General features: G+C 40.7%; 1 protein-coding gene across 1 annotated transcript; it reads right to left on the reverse strand.

Annotated features, from left to right (window-relative positions):
- Positions 1–8,264: 8,264 nt before the first annotated feature.
- EDN3 (endothelin 3) lies at positions 8,265–22,034 on the reverse strand. Its single transcript, XM_062505145.1, has 4 exons — positions 21,605–22,034; positions 21,036–21,252; positions 9,788–9,952; positions 8,265–8,427 (listed from the first exon to the last, which is right to left on the reverse strand). Exons 1-4 carry the CDS (start codon positions 21,654–21,656, stop codon positions 8,265–8,267), a joined length of 597 nt encoding a protein of 198 aa, XP_062361129.1. The 5' UTR covers positions 21,657–22,034.
- Between the last annotated feature and the right edge of the window lie 261 nt (positions 22,035–22,295).

The following is a 22,295-nucleotide window of genomic DNA, read 5'->3' on the forward strand; positions in this document are numbered from 1 at the left end:
CATAAACTTCTTCTTTTACATCAACTGAGCTGCCATTTTCTATGAAATTGTAACAGAAATGCATTTATTTTATTACACTTTTGAAGCGGACCTACTATTTTTAGGAAGGAAGGCCTGCATCAAAAAGCTATTTAGTTAGGTAACATGTTACATTTTTATTTTTGTCTGGCACATTTCTGAAATTCCAGGCATTTTTGGCTTCCTGTATAAACCAAAGTTCTGCCTTTTAGGCAAGTGCTGTGAGTGTTTGAACTTTTCAAACTTTCTTCTGCTTATGACCACTTTTGACAGATGTCTGGCTGAGTTAATAATCTTAGATATCCTTGAATGCCTGGTTTAGTACAAGCAGATCATCAAGCAACAGAAAGTTCCTTTACAGCATCCTTTGTCCAGGATGACCCATCCAACAATGTTTGTCATGACTCAAGGCACCCTCCCTGTTTCTACCAAAATCCTCTGAAGAACCAGGATTTTCTAAGGGAGGGCAAAGGAAAGAATTGTCTAAATATGTGAGGAATTAACAGAAAAAAAAAATTATTTGAATAAAATGTTCCTTTAAAATAATACAAATACCTGTCAGATTCCTTTAAGCCTATTTTCAAAGAATTAATACCTTAGTGTTCCTATTGCTATAATACATAAACTTTGAGTGATGTCACATTAGATTTCCTCTCCTTAATTATATAAAGGTCAGGTTTTTATTCATGTTAGGGCTTGACTTTGAGCAAGGTTTCTCTGTACAGAAGTGGCACAATACAGCAATGGACAGCAGAATTGAATTTGTCTGTATAGTTTCAAGAAGAATGTTTTGTATTTGAGAAACTGGAACAACTACTCACTTCCAGTGCCATTAATTTGATTCTGGTAATAGAAAAGTTGAATAAATAGTAGGAATAATGTCTTTATAATGAGTCTATGTCTAAACCAGCTGATTATTTAAAAGCACATTTCAAGTGCTAACAATATATCAAGTGATCATATTCCTTGTTAAAGTAACTAATCATGAGGGATTGAACTGGTATGCCCAAGTTTGACAGCAAAATGAAAAATCTGTAGAATTTTTCAAGAAATCAGTGTTGTGGTATTTTGTGCAGCATGAAATGTTCCTGGGGCTTTTAAGTGAAAATTATAGTTGATAAACATCTTAAGACTGTTTTTCGGAAGTGAGATCTGCAGACAATGGAATCTGCAGTAGGGGAAACAGATGAAGCACAAAAACTGATGTGTAAACTACTCACTGTTTACAAACAGAGGAATACTTGAAAAACAGGAGTTGACTACTTAGGAACGTTCTGGATGGTTGGTGTTCCAATTCAAACTGTTAGACAGCCCTGTTATAAAAGTGCTGCTTTAAAAAAAAGCCATACCTTATTCAGGCCAGTTGAGGAGAGACACACTTATCAAGAATGTTGGCAGTTGTGCAAAAAAAGGGGAAAAAATGAGTTGTTGAAAGATTGAACTGAAGTTCCTCTTGCTGCAGCAGAGGTGACAGATGCTGGAGGCCACTTCAGACACTGTAGCTGTGCCATGTTCTTTCTTTACCAGCATTTCTTGAAAATTAGGAAAGAGGAGTTTGGAACTCATTTCTTCCAATAGGCAGTGTTTGTTTTGAAATTGGTGTTTTGTGCAAAGTGAGATAGGCGCAGTAGAAGGAGTTTGGCAACGGACATTGCCTTTTTAAATAAAATAAATCATAGTGCAGCATATGTGGAAATAAAGGCTTTGAGAACTGTTGTGAAGGCAGTGCATGTAACTGGTAAAACACGTGTACTCTGTTTGCTCTGTGATATTTGGGAGAACACATTTGCAACATCTATGAAATAAATACTGCTGCAGTAAAAAACCCTTGACACGAATCCTTGGCTTGGGTAGCACAGTGCTGGAAGTTCATGTCCTGAGACAGGGCCTGGTGCCCACACTGTCCTCTGCCCTGGCAAGCACAGGGTGGGACAGCCCGGCTGGTGCCACGTCCTGGGCTGCCCCTAAGGAGATGTGCAGGATCCTACACCAAGGGGTGCCTCAGAGAATGCACACGAGCAACTGAGATGTGCATTTGAATATTACTGGTGCCAGTAACAGTAGCAATATTGAGACATTTCTGAGCGCCTGGGTGCAGTGAGCACCATGGACATTAGCTTGATTTTGGGGTTCTTGCAGGGAATGTGAATTGCCAGTGAGTTTTTTATGCCCCTTAGTTTTCTTCAGGTTTTTCCCTAATGCCACATTTCCTCAGTCTAGATTGGTAATTACGTGTCACTGTTCTCTTAAAAATGTTTCTGACCCTTTATTCAAAGGCACACAGGAGACTGGAACCAGCAAGCCAGAGCACTACTGAGTTGTCTCAAGACAGCCAATGTGTGCCTGAATGCACAGGCAGCCATAACCAGCTCAGACCTTGGCTATGCCTTAGCTCTGCTCTGAATCACCACCAGAACCAAACACTGTTTGCTGTGTGCATGCCCCTCTGTGTACTTTATGGGACTATTTTATGGGCGTTTTGCTTCTGGTAGGCAGTAGCTGACCAATTGTTTGAAAGCAATCAGAGGTGCAGTGACAGTTCTACCAAAAGACATTGATCCTTCACTTGTTCTCAAACACGACCAGAAGCATTTATAAGTAAAAATGTTACTTAGAAAGAAGCATGGCGTAGGACTTGTTCTGTAGGGACCTTAACACAAACACAGCCTTGGGTCTTGCCCTTGTGTCAGTGTTTGCAGTAAGAGCCTGAGTAATTTGCCCGAGATCCCATAACAAGATAGCAGAATCAGAACTATGATTTGGCGGTTATTGAACTCTGGTGCAGGATTTCCTCTCCTCCAGTTTTCATTTTTCTTCTATGCTCCTGCAAATACAGAGTATCCAATCTCTTTGGAACTTTGCTTAAAGGAAGAATATTAATCAAAGACAACGCTTGGCACCTGGTACAGGTGTTTTGAATGTATTAATTCATGAGCAGATTTGTGTAAAGAAAATTTTTACGTTTAAGAATTCAAATGCTTAAGTTCAATCTGATTCTCAGTTGTAGTGTCTTAAAACCACTGAAAATGTGACCTTTAGCTGACCCATGATTATCCAAATTGACACCAGAAGGAACTGCAAACTGGCTTCATTGTGAAATTAATGCATTCCTCTTCTGTGATAGATATGGGGAAACAAACTAGAGATTTAAAAACCATCTCTTTGGGAACTGCATCTTAATGATATCAGAATTTAATAAATATGTGCACAGTTCCAGAAATCTTCTAATGGAGCCTCTGGGCTTTGATTTTTTCCATCTGCTCTTCTGTGGTTTTGTAGCTCACCTCATACACTAGCCATTCAATATATATTTCATATTGCTACAGTAGTTTGCGCATCTATTTTTTAATGACAAAAGACTCCCACCCTCTTCACATCTGTGTTGGAAGTATTTGCATAACTGAGGTCCTGCACTGATAAGTGAAGGCAGCTCTCTTCCACAGCAATACAGGTGCCAGGCCTGGAACACCAAAGGGAAGCAGTGAGACACTTAAACATTTCTAAATTCAGTCAGTTCTTTGGGATGGAGGTGAGAGGAGTAATTGTAAAAACAAGACAGCTAAATCAAAATGAACTATAAAAAAAAAATACAGTTATTATAATTTGTTGCAGCCGAGCAAAGATCCTGGAAAGTTGTGGCAAAAGTACCATTAATAAAACACATAAATACTCGGTAACTTAAATGAGAGCTGGTTCACACTCTAAGAAACAGCTTTAGCAGAAATGATTAGTTAAGAAACGTGACTTAGAGTCTAATGGAATATCCATTGTAATGGGTAGAAGGGAAACTCCCCTTCTCAAAGATTATTTCATTGTTTAACATGCTAGCCCTTTAGTGTCTCCATTATCTCAAAAACCTTTTGAAATATTTATGGGGAAAATGGAGTCTGAATGTCAAAGACTTCTCATCTTTATTGTTAAAGGGCTCGAACTTCAGTCAGTTCCATTTATGTTGCTGGAGACATCTGCAGGAAGTGTGAGCCAAGGTATCCACTTACCAATGACCGATGATAGCACACGCTGAAGATATTTAGATCCCTAAAGTAACACAGAGGTGCAAAAGGAGTTCTCAGACCTACACATCTACCTAATTTCTGAAAGTGGTATGTTCAGGAAATGACCAGCACCTGGTCTGTTGTAAAACTGAAATAAAAGGAGGGAACTAATCCAGAAGACTTAGATTAGGGGAGGGGTGTTTGATGGGGACACTGGGGCCACTCTAGGCTAGTGGTAAGAGCCCAAGGTTTCAGAGAGGTGTTTCCCATGGCAGAACAGGAGCCAAGGCTTGAACCTCATCCCAAACCTCTCTTGCAGCTCAGTTGTGCTACCAACAAACTGCATGGGTCCCTCCTCTGCACATCAAGGCACATCTGTCCTCTAAAGCACTGCTGAAAACCTTGGAAGTCAAACTACTCTTTAAAATGTACTTTTAAGCAAAGTTTGGAAGATACTACTGCAAGGTAAACAGAGGATGCAATATGCTTTGTTTAACTTGCTTAGCATTTTAAATCTCTCAATCCTGATGTTTCTTTGTGGCATAAAGCTCTTCAGATCAGGTTATATATTATGCATTGTAAAAGTCTAGTAGTGAAAACAAACATTGTTCTCAGAGTCATCTGTTTGCAATTTCCCTTGATTACTCTTCCAATAGATTTCAAGCTGTGGATTGAAAGATTTAATGTTTGCATGGATAGAATTTGTTCCTTTTCTCATGATAACTTTTAGTTACATTACTCAGTCTTAAGTCAGCCTGCATTTCACTTTTTTCAAGACAAATTATTTTGTCGTCTTAAATCAAATTGTCATGACTGTCCTCAGCAATCTGCCACAGCAGAGTTATTTTTGTCTGGCTGTTCTGACAGCCAGCTCCTAAAAACAGCATCTGAGTGCATGTGAACGATGGTGCCAGTGGGGGATCAATGTAGGGATGACATAAAGGAGAAGGCTCTGTAGATGAACTTGGCTTCCAGGCATTACAAGAATTTTGGACGTAGGGAGAATCAGAATCAACAGAATGGTGTCCCCATCCCCACAAGAAGGCAAAGAGCCATTTACTGTAAAGGGCAGGGAATGGGATGAGCTCTGCTCTGGGAATGGGAGCAGCCACCCAGCAATGGAGGAGGACACATCCCCTTCCAGTTCTGGTGCCCTCTCAGACTCCCCCTGCCAGACTCTGTGGCTGTCACAAGGCACAGCCAAGGAGGAGAGGTGCAGGGGGTGATGGAGATGTTGTTCCATGGCTCTTCCCCTCTCCTTCTGATGAGTTTACCTGAAGGGCTTTGCTGTGAGCCCTGAGCTCCTTGAAATTCCTTCTGGGAACTCAGAGAACAAAACGGGGCTCTCCTCTCTCTCACAGCCCTTTGCACGGGGGCTGCACTCACATCTCTTCTCTTCCCTCTCTGCTGAGGATAAAAACTTACATTTTTCCAAGGCTCCTTTTTACATTGTTTCCTTTGTTTTTGATCATTTATTGTTTTTACTGCTATCAACAACACAAAACTGAACTTTCTGTACTAGGAATTAGAATGAATGCTATGGAACTCTGACAGAATTACAGGAGATTTGTACATATATGGCTTTACATTGCATAGAGTAAGAACTGGAACTAATTTGTAGTTACAAAAGTAAAAGTACAAATGTCCTCAAACTAATATCCCAGAACAAGAGTGATTCTGAGGACACCTAACTACGCTAACATTACATGTTGAAAGATGAAAGAGCCTTTAATTCTAAAGTTTTAATTCTTCTACAATTTATCAGATTTTAAGAGTTGTTTCTTAATTAAAAACATACGTTTGTTGTATATTAATTTATTTCTATGTATAACTTCTAAAGAGTTGTACTTCAAATTAGCTTAATGCCTTCTAGTGCAAATTTAAAATTAGGTAAACTGAGTCAATGAGGAATGCTACTGGTGACATTTTCTATAAACATGAAATTAGGTAAAAATTATCTCATGGTTGTTAACTGTTCCCAGATGGAACAATGACAGCTCAAAGCCAGAATCCAGCACACACAGCCTTCAGGTAAATGCTGTGGTTTATAGGTTTATTTGGAAATGTCTATAGTTAACTTTTCCCTCTTCTGAGCTTGATACAACATTACTTCTCATTTTCGTTCTTTCACTGTATTCACAGTGGACTGATTTTTACATTAACTGGTACATTGGCACCAGAGTCCCAAAACCAAATCACTTGAATGTAGAATTCATGTAGAAAAAAATGGGATTTCTCTTTCCTAAGAAGAAAACACAACAGTAGCACCTATAGCCCCCCCACTTAAGGGCTAAATCCGCTTCCATGTCAAAAAAAGAACTCAGCTTTAATTTCTTTATTTTCCTTTTTTTTAAATGATCATTAAAAATTAAATTAGAGTGTTTGAGACTAGGGAAGGTGTGAATCCATCCTCAAATGCAACATTTAAATTGAACTCACGTGAGGGAAGACAGGATAATTCCAAACACAGACTGAGCAGTTCATGTACCCATTGAGGCTCTGGAGGCTTGTTCAGCACTGGGATGTGTTCACTGGAGCTGAACTCCATGGACATTGTCCACAAAAAGTACTCTCAGGACAAATAACTACTGCCTTGGTTCTCCCATGAGTAGGGGACAGATGAGGGTTACATTTATAGCAAAAGGGACACAAAATTGAAATGTCACTTTTTATGCATAATTATTACCACAGAATTTGTTATCCTGTTTTCCAAGTCAATTCCCAGACTGTCAGGAGAACTATCAACGTCTTGAAGGCAGCAAGTTGCATGACCTGGGTATAGGGATTTGGCAGGGGAAGAAATTTCCAGGTTTTGAACATAAAGGAACATTAAGAACATTAAACATTCTTCATAACAGAAGTTCATTCTCTTTTAAAGACCCCAAAACTATACAGTGTGTTTAAAAAAAAATACGGGAAAATAGTATGTGAAGTGGTTTTATGCAATAAATAATCTATTTTCTATAAATGTACAAAATCAGCTATACAGCAAGTAAGGAACTGATACAAATGCAATAACTGAAAGATATATTTAATTTTATAACTGTAATAATTTATTTATGAAATATATCCACATATATATAAAATATATCATATGTTTTAGCAAAGACCTCCCTTTCTTGTTTCAAACAAAAAATACTACCACTGGTTTAAGCCCTATATAGACATTTTTACTGTTGATTTCACTTTTCTTTTGGTCTCCATCTTTCTTCTTATAAAACATAACTTAACAACATGGGAGTATAGTTTAACCTATGTGCCCTGGGGAAAGTCTGCTTGAAGGTCAGTCAACCTCCCAGAAATGTGTAATGTCACAAATAAGGGACTTCCTCTCTTTTTAAATAATATAGAACAGGATTTGCAAACGTTACTCTTTTTCCTTTACTAACTCTTGCATCCTTGTAGCAAAAAGAAGTCCATACTTTCTGAAGAAATAATTTACACTGAAAAATGTCCAGGGTTGGATTTAATCCTTATTGCCAAGTTTCCAGGTGATTTGGTGCTGGTGTTTCAATGGAGAGATAAAGGTGGGATCTGTAGCACTGGCAAAGCCCAGGGGATGTGCTGTGGCTGTGACTTGTAGGGGCCTGAGGCAGCAAATGGCCAGCACAGAAATTACTCTGATGGCATCAAGTTCCATAGTCCTACCCTTGCATCTGTAGGAAAATTCTTTGGGATGAATCACTGCAGTTCTGTTCACCAACTGCAGTGCATCCCCAAATAATCACTGTAAGTGTGTTTGAATGGAACTTCCAAGTGCAGGAATAATTTGTGCCTAAATTAGGTAATCTATTGAATACTCAATGTATACTCTTAACTTGCTATAGTTTATAATAATATTTATATTAGCCATTCATATTTATTCTGCATAGATACTGTCATTTAAACGTCTGCCACAAAGTTACAATATAATGATTTAGGCTTGCATACATTAACAGGAGAAATATTTTGTATCTGTTTATTCTTAATGAGAACTCATGTAGAGGCAATCTCCCTCTAATTCTCCACATTCTCCACTGGCAGCTGCCTGCACAGAGCTGTGGATGGATTCTTCAGACACAGAGCAAGCAGTGAGTGGAACAGTTTCTATTGTACTTGTTTAAATCACAGAGAAAAACGTTTCCTGAAGCTTTGCATTGCTGAAGTTTGGGTCTGCCTTTGATGTTTTCCTCAATAGTGATACATTCCCTGCCAGGTTACATGATAAAGATGATCCTTTTCTGAGGCTCTCTCAAGGGGAGAAAAGCTTCTTCATACAGGTTCCCATGCCCTCAGAGTGGCACTGCTGAAGTGGAAGTGTTGCCTACTGCTGAATTCTCCACTGGCATCACACTGAAGCATCAAGTTTGTCCATCTCAAGGGAAAGTTGTAGCTTAAGTTCTTGTTTCTGAGCTCCAGCAAATAAATGTTAAAGCTTTAAAGAAAACAAACCATCAAACAAATACAGCCAAACTGTTGAATATTCAGCACTAAATCCCTGTTACCTGAGATAATTGTGGTTGCCCTCCTTGGTTATGTGCACACAGAGCGAGCTCTACACAGTTCTCTAATTAGCTCTGCTCAAATAATCACAGCAATAAATTCAGCTTGGGGACTTCTATTCCAAGTGCTTCCCTTCAGAGCAAAAAATTTAGGGTGTTGGTGTAGCTTTTTTAAAAGTGGCAATATAGAAACTGGCTACTGGGTCACAGTAACTCCTTATACCTGCCATCAAAAGCAGGTTTACTTTTCCCTCCAGATAATTCTTCCACAAAGTTTTTCCTGTTTCTTTACCTTAACATTTCAGCTTTTACTGAAGCACTGCATTGGGACATGAAGCTTAGTTTGCTGCAGTGCCAAACAAGGAAAAACATCATAGACAGGAACAGGCCTTATCCTGGAAAAAATAATAATAAAAAAAAGGCCAAAATATGTATTGGCTTATAGTGAAAAATAATCCAACTTTTGAAGGAGTTACATCAGCACAAGAAAGGTTGTAGCAGTTCTGTGTATAATAAAGTTTATTTTTAAAATTAAGTGAGAAAAGAAAAACCCCAAACAACTCATGGGCCAAATTCTGTCCTTATTTAGGAAGGGGTGATAATATTCAGTTGAAAGAATTAATGGTTCTGCAAGTAAAAGAACATTTATGGAAAGTGAATATTTCTTTTTAATATTAAGCCTCTGTAACATACCTGATTGTTCAGAATCCTCCAGACACACTGTGCTACTGAATGAAATTGTGTTCCTCTTCCCTGCATTGGTCTTTCTCCTCTGTCTTTTCCATTGATCCATGATTTCTGTAGCATAGAGATTGCCTAAACTTGTCACTGTGTCCTCATCAATGTCCCCATAGATGAAATGATAATTTCATGTTATTTGTTAGACTGCATAAAACATTCTAGAACAGTTAAATGTTAGCATGCCCCTAACTGGACAGATCTGCTTTTTCAAAAGCACCACATCATAAAAAGAAACAGAAAAAATAAAATTGCAAGCAGTACTGGCTGGCTCTGGCCTCTTTTCTTCATTTATTAAACTCTGATGTGACACAGGAGTTCTCTTGCTTTTTTCTTCCTGTTCACTCCCTCATCCCACAGAAGGGGAAGTGAACAAGAATCAGTGTAAGTGCTTGGCTGCTGGCCAGGGTTAACCCACCACAACTGCAGAGGAGAGTTTATTTAAAATCAATACCTTTTAATCAGTTCCTCTTGATAAATGCATCTTGATTAATTTATCTCCATGAAACGGCCTCATCATGTGGCCAGGTTGCAGTGATAGGGAAAGACACTCACCTTCTTCTGTCCTGCATTCTTCTGCAAAACTGCAAACACTGCTGGTCACGAGCATCCCAACACGAACATCGGAATGAGGACTGGGAAGTGCTTTGAGCCTGGCCTGTAGACCTTTTGCCTCTAAAGCTGCCTCTGTAGTTAGACAGTCCATATGGCACAGTCCTCCTGTTGTGAGAATCACATGTATTGGGTATTTTAGGAACCAAGTAAAATCGTGTTCCATCTCTTTTCTGTTTTAGTGAAGAGATCTGTTGATGGAAAGCAATAAATAGTGGCAGAAAAATCAAATCCTATGCTCATGTAAGTTCTCCTGTACCAGATCATAACTTCTGCCCCATCAACTCAGGCTTTCACCAAGTTATAAATTAGCAGACAGTAGCATTCCTGGAAGGATTAATTGGCAGCTACACTATAAAAAAATTTAAAAATGGACTACCTAAGAGATGATACAAATACATCCCCAGGTTATTGTTTATTTTCCTCCTTATTCCTATGCTGTGTTGGTTTCCCCATCCAACGCACAAAATCTGTTCCATTCAATGCCTTGGCAGGTCTGAAGTGACAGAGGAGCTATGCTGATTCCACCAGATCAGTAACATTGTGTAGTTGTCATGTAGTTCATGGTTCTGAGCCTGATTTGCCATTAATTTTATCATTGAGGAATTGAGGACTGTCAGCATGATTCATTTACTGCATCATGTTTGGGTCACAACCCCTAGAGTTACAAATGCAAGAAACTCCCAGATAATCCTCTTTGTATGGTTCTACCTTTCTGAGAGAGATCCTATTCTGTGCTGCAGCACACCAAGAAAGAGGAGGAGGTACCTTTCTTTATTTCCCTGCATGATTTTCTCTTTAATGGGTTACAGTGAACATTATTATCAGAAAAGGACACGGTTCATCACTGCCTACTAACATCCCCAGAAAGAGTTGCATAGTTTGGATTGATGTCATAAATTACTCTTCAAACTGTTAAAGAATCTCAGTCAACAGCAGCTGTACTCCCTATGAAACTTCTGGAGACTCATAAAAGTTCTTGAGGACTTGCAGGATGGGTTAAGCAAGCCAAAAATCCACAAAGACTAAAAATCTGAAGAGAATCTCATGTTGAAAAGCAAGAAAGAGGAGGGGAGGAGTGAATTTAAAAATAAATAAATAAATAAATAAAGGCAGGGAAGAGGAAGTCAGAGTCAGTCTGGAAAGGTTACAGAAAGGTTACAGAACAAAGCCTGAATAATGAGTCTGGAACCACTACCTTCACATAGCTCTGCTTCTTTCATTTGCTTTCATAAAAACATCATTAAGCTGCTAATGGGAAACCTGCAAATTTTCCATTTTCCCACACACATGGTGGGCTAAAAGGTTCAGAAACATTATTTTCCTAATCTCTACAATAATTTTTGATGCAATATCAGTACGATTGATGCAAATCATTTATTCAAACCTCTGCACTTGCAGTACATTTGTAACAGTGCACCCTGTCTTTCACAGCCTGAACCTGTCAGAGTTCAGTTGATCATAAAATCATCCTGAGAGAGAAAATCACAAGCAATACTTCCGTGTTCAGAGCCCAGGGGATGGTTATTCTCCAGCAGATCCTGGTCTGCCTCCATGCAGAAAATGTTCCTTATTTTCACTGCTTTACTCCTACACTGGGACACTGGGAGAGGCCAAGAATATCCGTATTTGTCTCAAAAGACTTTAGGACTTAATTTTGGCCTCCTTTCTCAAACCATCATTTTAAAAGCTTTTTGTTGTCTTTAGGATTAGAAGCAAGACCCATTTTATAATTTAAGAGTATTAATAATTCTATACTGACATCTGCTTTACAATAATGAATGTGAAATGGCTAATGTAGGGAACTTCTGACATAAATTATTTCTCGATGGTCATTTTTTTTTCACATTCATGTTTTTTATGAAGTAAGAACTGGTATTTAGAGGCAGGAGTGGGGGAAAGTTCCTTTATTTTCAACAGTGGCAAACCTCTATGAAAACTGTTTGGTAAAATTCTGCTATTCAACTTCCTGCTCCAACTGAGACTGAAATGGAAAGATGAATTTTGTGTTTTAGACAAATGTGAGAGCCCTGTTTTAATGACAGACAGTTTGCCAGGGTATAAAGAAGCTGCTTGCAGCTTTTGCAGATGTCATCCTACATTATGCTAATGAGACATAAAACACTATAATATGTTATTATTTAAAGTGGTTCCTTGTTCAAAAGTTCACTCTTTCAAAATATTATATTGGACTTTTTTACTGTAATTCTCTAAACCAAAAGCTCTGTGAGACTGAGTCACAGTTTCCCCTGAGTCAGAGGCTGTGCCCAAATAGCCAGAGAAAGAAGGGCATGAGTTTTCTTCTTAATTGCTGCAATTGGCAAATTAATGGACCAACCAGAATTGTCATCAACTTTCAATTTTACCTTAATCCATCACTGTGTGAACTACAGTGATTGAGGAAGAGGCCCATTACCAGTCTGCTGCTTTTCCTAAGAGACAGTAAATTCCAGCAAGCAGGGAGGAGTGGAGATTATGATTATAATTACAAATGATAAGAGCCATGAATCACAGCCTTAAGCAAAGGAGGAAATTGATATTTTAGATACTGCTTCTGATCTTTCTAATGAAGTACGTTATGCTTCATAGCTTAGAAAATGTATTCAAGGCTACTTCATTCTCAGTGGACCAGAAACATGTGCCAATGCAACAACGTTTACCAGAATGTCCAAGAGAAGATTTTGTGTAAGGTAATGTGCAGATTTGCCAGTCAGAGATAGAAATACAATATTAATCCAAATATGCTTGGTTTTGGTTTCTAATCAAAAAATTAAAACCCAAATCAGATACACTTCAAAAGCAACTCAAAGTCTTTCCAACAATCATCATGAAGAGCTTTCTGAATTGAATATACACAGGGCATTTTCTCTCCTCAGTGAAGATGAGGATCAGCTGGAGGAGGGCAGAGACAGAACTGGGGGGATCCTGAACTTCCAGTTTCTTACACTGTATTCCTTGTGGTTATGACCCAGTCCCTGGCCAGAGAACTGGCTAAGCCATTCACTAATTTATTTTTTTTTAATTTCTCTGCAGCATCCACAGGTTTTTAATTAATTAATTTCTTAAGGTTTACATTTCACAAGAAAAATCGAATTCCTGACCTTTAACTCAGTGTGCAACATTTCTTCCTTTAGGAGACTATAATTCTCCCAAAGTAAACTAATAAGAGTTTAAGGTGTATTTACAGCTAAGGTGTGCTGTGGTTCCTTTATGCTTTTCTTCTCTACAAAGTGGAGAATAAGAAAACCTAGACATTTCTGAATCAGCCTTTCCAAGGTACTACTTTGAACTGGTATCTGATTGGCAACATTCAAATCTGTGACTTCTGAGGATCTGCACTCTTTTGGGAGGTTTACTATGTTTACTCCAGCCAGCCAGTGGGTGCATTAAGGTCTGTGTGCTCAGTTCTTAAGCATTTTCTAACAAAGAGAAGGTCTGAGTTTAAGGAAATGGTTGCTTCTTCTATATAAGCTATTTGTTCTTTACTCTATATGCAAAAAAAACCCCAACAAAACTAGCACAGCTCTCCCAGTACTTGCAATTATTCCATGTGTTGTAATTGTGATTAGTCAGTACAACAGATAATTAACTGAAGATAACCTCATGCATAAGAGAGCAGCACAGAACTAATTAAAGCACAGTGTGTTCTTGTCAGATTGGGTATCAGAGGCTGAAATAACCTAGATTATTTGTGTACTTCGTGTCCACAAAACACAATCAGAAAAGCTCTCTCCCTAAGAGCCAGCTAGCTCTTGGAGCAAAGTTTTGCCATTAAATTAACAGAAATTGGCATTTGTTTGTTGAAAAAGGACAAGAAGTACCAAGTAACTGGTACCAAGTGATTTTTCCACTGAACAGCCATTCTGAAACAGTGAAAATTTTTCACAGAAGAAAACTGCCTGTTGAAGGATTAATACCTTCAGGTTGAATTGGGAAATAGGATTTGCCTGAGTTCTGCTGTCCCCCACTCACTGTGAACGCTCACAATTCAGTCAGACAAATCCAATTGGTTTATTTTAATTTTTATAACATGTGGCTGAGTTTCTCATGCTACATTATAATTGATCTATGAGCTGCTATTATTTTCTACTTTCCCAGCCACTTAAACACAGTAGATACCTCCAGGGCACTGGTGAGTTTCAGCCAAAACAAAGGGATGAGGGGGTTGCAGCAATCATCTTAGACGTTGTGATTTCAGGATTCAGCAATATATTTTCTGGCACACATCCAGGCCAGCAGGCTCCCAACAGTCTCCAGTGTTTCCAGACAATCCCAAAATGTATGGGATCCCTGTTAGGACCACTGAGAGCAAAGAATACAGAAAGGAAGCAAAATTTACCATCCTCTAAGTGAAACAAAATGTCCCCAAAATGAAGGATGATGCTTGGGGGAAATAACAGATATTTCTGTGTATATTTGAATATAAAGGCACTGCAGTAGCACTGTGTAGCTTTACAGATGAAGAGATCATTGGCTGCTCTGGAACTTGGCTGCAGCTCTTCCCATAACAGGCTTGTTCTTTTACGAGTGCACAATAGAGGTACCTCCCATATTAACCCATCCTTATCATTTTTTAAGGAGTAAAACATCTCCAAAGGATGTCTGACTTGTTGCTTTGGTCATCCGGTCTACATTCTCAGAAACTGCACTTTTTCTGAGAAGCTTTTTGAAGTTTAAGTTCTTTTCAGATGAAACACTTTTTATCCTTTATAGCCACACCTTTCTTTTCCACATTCTCAATTTAGTAGTGCTCAGTGTTCCTAGATACTGAACAAGCTCCTATTGTCCAAAAAGATGTACTCCATGACCTTGCTGTCTTATCCTTTAATTAATACCAGCTAATTTGTGAGGATGCTGATTAGTTTTAGTCCATTAGTTACAGCTAACTTAGGTAATAAGCCAAAGATTGCACACATCTGCTTCACCACTCAGGTTCACTGACCACATCAGTTCTTTGATTTTCGTCCCCCTGGGACTTCTTGGTACCCAGGTCAGGCACTGTGAGAATCTGGAGACTGTTTATCACTCTCCATCCTCCTCCTGTAGCTGTCAAAGGGATCTTACAGGTTTTGTTTCTCAGATACGGTCGGAACAATATCTGAGTTGTGAAGTGAAAAGCTGGGGTATATTTATTGAGGTAAACAATATGAAGCAAGCCTGGGGGTGTCCATTAACACCCCAAATCCCCAGAGAGGCTGGGTAGAGCTCACCTGACCTAACAAACTGAGCCAGTATTTCACAGAAGTACCTCTCTCAAAGCAACTCTCAGCATCTCCTTCAGTGCCTCATATCAATCCCAATCTCTGCCCAGCCCTGTTACAAAATATATGATCATAACTTAAAGAAATAAGTAAAATTTAGAGCAGTATCTTTTGTCTATCAGGCCCAAACTCCTGTTACTCCTTTTCTCCCTCTGACTGGTAGACAGTACTTTTAGTAAGTGGTTCTTACACCACTTACCAGTGGCACAAAACCACTGAGGTAAAGCCCAAAAGGCAGCTGGGAAATATGGATGAAAGGAATCAAATTAAGGTTTTTTTCAAACCAAAATTCAGAGTACTTATTGCTGCTTCAGAAGCCACCGCAGCAGTGCACACAAGGAACACAAACTAATGCATGTTCCTACCTCTCTCCACAGCCTGTACAGTTCAAAACCCACCGCTGGTTTAAAAACAAATAGAACAAAAACCCGAGGGAAAATAAACACATGGTGTTAAAATGTAAGATTGGTGAAAGTGACTGTGGTTTGACAGCCCTCGGGAGTGTTTATTCTTAGAATTAGACCAGCAGGAGCAGCAGTAGTGAAATTTCCAAGCCCTGGCTATCAGCGTGTCTCATCCCTGACCTCATCTTCTCAGGGCCAGCTCCTGCAGGGACGTGGGACTGTCACTGCAGAGCCAAATCATTTCAAGTCTTTCTGAGAGACTGCTGTAAAACATCAGTCCTGGGAGTGCTGTCAGTCAGCTCAGAGATATTCTACTTCAGGACTGAGGAGGGCATGCAAGCTATGCACACTTCAGATGGTGAGACACTGAAAGTATGAAGTCAGTACACATTTTTAATATGTAAGAATATCTCTCTGAATAGAGAGGCCTAAAATCAAATCAGTTTGCCCACAATCAAATATAACAATTACATAATTACTATGTTCAGTAAATCTATTTGAAATTTTCTCCATTTCACATGAAGATATTGCAAGACAAACAGACTCCATGTGAATAGTAAAGATTGCAAAATCAGGGCAAGCTTCATTCAAAAAAAAAAAAAAATAAACTCAACAAAGACTCATCATTTCAGTTTTGGCACTTGGTTCTGATGGTTAACCATGTGCACTGTTCAGCTGACAGATCAGCTTCCTTATTTGAGCTTCCTGGCTGGCAGCCACTGTTTTATCATCACGCCTTTGGCTAGCAGGGATTTTCGATCTGATCTGCAGTTTATAAGCACCTGCTTAATTGTGTCTCTGAACAAGAGATCTTTAGCTGTGTGCTTTTATTTCCAGTAAAATACAGGATGTCATACATACCTTATATGACTATACTTATTTAATGATGAATATAATTATCCAGAATTGGGGTAATTATAATAATTTGGAACATCACTTAATGTCCATAAGGATTAAAAACATCTTGAATTTTGTGCTGTGGGCTTCTGTTCAACAAAATTTAGTCACTAAAGAGATGCAGGTAACAAGAAGATGGTATGAAGGAAAAGTTGACCAGAAGAACATGCAGTTAGAGCAGAGTTGTATTAAATCTTGTCTTTTGGAACAGCATCCCAAGATATCATCTGTGTGTGTGAGTAAAACTGTGAATGGAGTGATGATAGGCTACAGACTGTTTCCATTCTGAGATGACTTTCTGATGGTAACCTAAGTCAGTAATGAGCAAGGATCATTAACTCATATTTGTTGGAGATCTGGGTGCAGGTGGGATCTGCTCAGGCTGTTTAGTTCCTGACAAATCCATTTGTCATCACTTACAGCAACAACCAGAAGCGTCTGAAAAGCCTTTCTCCCCTCAGCCAGTGGTCACATGAGGTCAGGAAAACACGTTTCTGTTGGGAACTGCCTGGAGCTAACTTGTTGCTAAGGTTTATCTGACTTGCTTGAGTCACAGAAACAAATTTATTAAGTGACAAAACATCAGATCCTTCCAGTGTCCCCATGTGCTCACACAGCATGGGACACTCACCAGATCCTCTCCCAGTGTATCCCACACAGCAAAGAGACAGACAAGTCCTGTCCATGTCCTTGCCCTCTCAGACAAAACAGAACATGTGTTAAATACAGAGGATCAGAGCAGCAACACAGTGTTAGATCAAAATCTGCCTTTCACTTTGTCCATCCACTGTTCCTGATTCAAAAATTCATGTAATTGGCAGAGAGAACTGTTTGATCATCATGTAACTGGGATTTACAGTGTGGTTGCAGAATTTCATTCAGTCACTCCTCTTTTGAACATAATAACAAAATGACATGTCATTTAGGAAAAAAAAATACTTTTGTCTTGTTCTAGACCCTTCAAAAGAAATGTTCTTATTTTCAGTGCTTAGTTTGAGTGAGGAATTCTCCTTTGGAAATATCTGGATTATTGCCATAGATTCTCATCACACTTTTGTTTTAGAATTGAAGACCACTTGAGTATCTGTGCCCTCATGATAGTAACACTTTATTTAGGCGTTTTCACCTTTTTAATCTGTCACTCATCATTCTGAGCATTGATAAAACTTCATGCAGCAACATTAATGTTATTAACTGAATGAACTCTTATTAATTATCATTATTGTTGTTGGATGCACAACCTCAGTTCATATTGAAATATAGGACCCCTTTGAAGAAGAGCAGATCTAAACGTAGTCTTGCCCATATTTTCTTTTGCCTATATTTTCTTCTTGAACTTAAAAAATTAAGCATCAATCTGTGTCTGTATTACACCAGAGGGTACTGTTTAAAAGACAATTCATTCTTTAAAATGAGTCTGTAGCTATAGATCAAGATAAGCATAATTAATCACTTGACAAAAAAATGCATTGCAAACTAGTTCCTGGCTAATCAATCTTATCAGTGAGAGCAGTTTACCACCTTTTAATTACCTTTGCTATGCAACGTTTGTCTACACCACATAATTGCATTATTCTCTTCTGACTTACCTGCCTTTCTTTAGGTCATCTTGTTTTCCAGTTTTCCCACTGCTCCCAGAATGAGAGACTCACTATATCCAAACAAAACTGATGCTCTTTGTGGTCAGGACTAACAGCAGTGGTTCATAGTCAAGTATAAAGCAATGCTCAAAACATATGTGCAGAGATAATTTCTCATTTAATTGGCAAAAGCTGCAGGGAGTCAGAGGCTCCACATTCTGCAATTTTGTGCTTTTCTACAACTGTCACCCTGCTGATCTAAGTGGTTTCTCAGCAGGGATAGAAATAGACCTTCTATTGTCACTCTGCCTCCAACAGCTTCAATAAAAACTTTAACTGCTTTTCCAGAAAAGGAGGAGAGTCTGTGACCAGGATTTGTTTTGCATATATTACAACAATGTCTAACAGCTCCTGTTGGGAAAAGCAGAAGAAACCAGGGGAGGAATTACAGTTTGTCTTTAAAGTACAAAAGTAACCAAAAGTAGCCTGAAAACAGAAAGTACTGATGAATTTTTTGTGGGGAACAAGAAGTGACAAAGTAAAACAAATACGTCAGGGGGAAAAGAAAAAAAATAAGCAATTGTAGTGCTTGACGTGGGTGGGGGGAAGTAAATAATCAAGAAAAATACCAGAATCAACAGATGTCAGGAAAACTTCTCCAAACTTTAACACTAACTTTCTGGCCTCTCACTGTGTGTATGATTCTCCAAGTTGCATTGGAGCCAAATTTTCAGTAAATATAAAAACTTTCCACAACTTGTGTACAAGAGCAACATAAAAGCCCTTTTTACAAACAGCCAGTCTGTACACATCCAGTGGTTACTTCCATTTCAAAGAACTAGTGTAACTTGCTCAGGATATTGAATAGCCCAAGCAGGCCTGATTCCCCTCATTCACATCCAGAAGAATCTCTTGGCTTCCTGAGATGCAATTCCAAATCAATTACCAGAGCAGAATTAATGCCTGTTCATGGCACATGGCATCTTAAATCCTGCTCCTGTTGCACTGAGATGGTTCAAAATATCCAGTGTACTTAATGTAATGTTTACCTCTGCCCCAGGAACATTCCCAGGAAGAATCCTGGGATTTCTGAAACTCACAACTATACTGTTTCAGCGAGAGTTTTGTACCACAGCAAAGTTACCCAGTTCAGACAGAGTCCAGGAAATTCAGTCCCTGCTAGACTAATTCCAGAGTAATTTCACCATCATCCACCCACCCTTTGTCAGTCTCAGAGGGCTCCCAGCATCCCAATTCACCCAGTTCCAACAGTGTTGTTAGGTTCTACAAGTTCATGTCTTTGGAGTTAAAAATGTATTATACTGTGTGAAAAAATTAATATTGGAATTTAGTGTATTCATTCCATGGTGTGCATAGAAACATCCCATTACATGGCATAAGAATTATATAAAAAGAATTTTCTAGTCCTCACATTAAATCATTTCAGGTTGACCTATACCCAGTGGAGGTAGACTTCACAGGTCTGAGAGATTTGCTGCTATTTTATGTAAACTGACTTCAATTTAAAAAGCAAAGATTTAGAATCCCAACTGTTTAATATTTGGATTATTATAGAGGTTTCACTGCCAATTCTACGGGTATCACGAAAACATTATATGCTTTATTTTCTGATTTTTTGTTTTTTCTTTATATATATATATAGGCACAAAACATTAATGTAGGAAAACTCTCCATATCACTGAATTAATGCACACTAAATAATTTTGGCACTGGAATGAATCTTGTAGACTTAAAACAGCATATCCTTTTAAAAAAAAAAGTATGTTTATAATTAGCAGAAGTCTATTTATTCAGTGCGTAGGGGAAAAGGAATGCCATTCCCCCATTTTCACTGGTGAGCTCTGACTTAAATTTACTGAGTCATAAATATTTGGCTAAAATAGCCCTAAGTAATCCTGAGGTGGATTAGTGCAGGTATGGAACTCCAAGAATTGAATGACTTGTGTGAAAACACGATACTTACAGGTTGGTAGAAGTTCAAAAGACGTCATCAGCCATGGCCTCTAGCCAGGACACACACGTGAATTTACAAATTAAGTGCCCTAACCCCCATTTGACTTAACCTAGTTTACTGCTACTTTCTATTTGACTACTCCTTTTGTTATTTTAATCTCATTAAAAGCTTTGCAATCGATTCAAACGCAGGTCTGAATCATTACAACTGTTCCCAGAATGTAGTCACTGCAACACTTGGTGGGATGTGTAGAAGTTCACATCACGGAGTCTGAAGAACTTTAATTTCTGAAGTCATTTGTCTACAGGTTCATCTGATCTCCTGATTATTTTTGTACTGAATTGATCGCTGTGGCTGCTGCACGATCCTATTAGCCTGTGAGAATCTTTACAAATCTGAAGTCTGTTTTGGTTATTCAGACAGGATATATACAGCGGTGTAGGAAAAGGAGGCCTCTAACCTTTAGGATGTAGGCAAAGTGTCGCTCTTCCTGGATGCTTTCTTCCCGTTAAGCACTGTCAGTACAGACAGCAGAGCAGCTTTTCTGCACGTGTGCTGCACCCCACCGCCCTGTGTGGAGCTCAGAACTTCCAATCCAGGGGAAACGGCTTCAACATTTGCTTTTATTACGAGTTGAAACAAAAGCTTGTGTTTCCGCAGAGCACGGTTGTAAAAAACTTCCTTTTGTAACACCTTAAAATCTGCCGCATTGAATTTTTCAAACATTGTCTTAACGTCTCGGTATTTTTCCACATTAATTTGTATCAAAAGCAGCGCGGTCGCACGCACACACGCTACTCTTGCTCTCCCCGCGGGGCGAGGTGTTAGGAACAGATTTCTCGTGGGAAATCACCGCTTTTCCCTCCTGTCGCCGCTGTCCCCGTGGCGGTGTGCGGGGTCCCCGGGCCGGGCAGGTGCCGGCACAGGCACAGCGGCGCTGCGGGGACCCGGGGGGCTGCGCTGGGCTCCCCCCGGCCCGGCCCGGCCCGGCCCCCGGCTCCCCCCGCCCGCACCGTGCCCGCGGGGTCCCGGGGCTCCTCCGCCCGCTGCCCGCCCGCCATTTCCCGCACTCACTCGGGGGTGTTGATCCAGATGATGTCGAGGTGGCAGTAGTACACGCACTCCTTGTCCTTGTAGGTGTAGCAAGTGCAGCGCCGGGCCCGGTGCCGCAGCGCTCCGCCGTCCGCCCTGGCCCTGCCGCCCGCGGCCGCCGCCGCTCCGCTCTCGTCGCGCTCGCGGTGTCCCGGGCCGGCCGCCGGCAGCGCGGAGCGGGGCCGGGGCAGCGCGGACCCTGCAACAGCCGCGCTCAGTTCCCGGCAGCTCCCGGAGCCCCGAGCCCGCACGCCCCACCCCGAGCCGGGCCCGAGCCATCCCCGCTCCCTGCGGAGCACCGGGAGCACCGTTATGTTCGCGTCCGCCCCGGGCTGCAGCGCCAGCCCGCTGGGCTTGGGTTAAACCTGGGGACGGCCAAAGAACGGCTTTGGTGTCTGCTTCTTTACAGTGCACCGGAGTGGGCTGCTGCTTACAGACTTTTGGAAGGAGGGGAAAAAAGAAAAAAAAGGCAAAAAAAAAAAAAAATCCAGCCAGCTTTTCTTTGTGTGCATGCGTGGAAGTGGGCAAAGAAATAAAGAAATTCACATTACCTGCAGTCGACGTAATCGTAAGTCCAAAGAGGAACAATAAACCCAGCTCCATTAAACCCAAATTGCACGCTGGTTAACTGCAGGCAAAGGTGAACTGCGGGCGCGACTGAACCGTTCCAGGAGGAATCACTTCAGGTTGGAGGCAGGGAATGTCCTGGGGCTGGCAGCACACGCTGCTCCCGGGAGTTAGCTCCCACTCGGAGGTGTGATTAGCGCTTCTCCCTCGCAGTTAATTTCCTCCAGTGCAGACTTAGTCCTGAAGGGGAGAGTGTTGTCAAAAGAAGGGAAGATCCATCGCTTGGCTTTTCCCACACACACCTCCCACCCCACCCCCAAATCTGATCAGCAACCGGAGCTGCTGTTTTCCAGCTGCAGACGCCTCCCACCCGCCGACAGCTGCCGGCCTCCCCCGGGGCGCGGGCCGGGGGCGGGCACGGCCCCGCACCGCCCCCGCTCCCCCGGCAGGTAACAGCGGGGATAGGGCAGCACATCCCCCGGGAGCGCCAGGGGAAGCAGGGAGGGAGGGAGGCAGGCAGGCAGGCAGGCAGGCAGGCAGGCAGGCAGGCAGGCAGGCAGGCAGGCAGGCAGGCAGGCAGGCAGGCAGGCAGGCAGGCAGGCAGGCAGGCACAGCCTGCGCTGTCGCTCTGAGTGCATCGCTTCTAAATGACCTGAGCCTTTTGCTCCATGTCTG

The sequence above is a fragment of the Cinclus cinclus genome, chromosome 18 (assembly GCF_963662255.1).
Source record: "Cinclus cinclus chromosome 18, bCinCin1.1, whole genome shotgun sequence".
Taxonomy (NCBI): Eukaryota; Metazoa; Chordata; class Aves; order Passeriformes; family Cinclidae; genus Cinclus; species Cinclus cinclus.

Coding starts and splice junctions, on each gene's coding strand:
- EDN3 (XM_062505145.1), bottom strand. CDS start 21,656: ATGGAGCTGGGTTTATTGTTCCTCTTTGGACTTACGATTACGTCGACT. Junction 21,253..21,604: donor TACGATTACGTCGACTGCAG/GTAATGTGAATT, acceptor CGGCTGTTGCAG/GGTCCGCGCTGCCCCGGCCC. Junction 8,428..9,787: donor AGAATGCAGGACAGAAGAAG/GTGAGTGTCTTT, acceptor TTTTCTTTAAAG/CTTTAACATTTATTTGCTGG.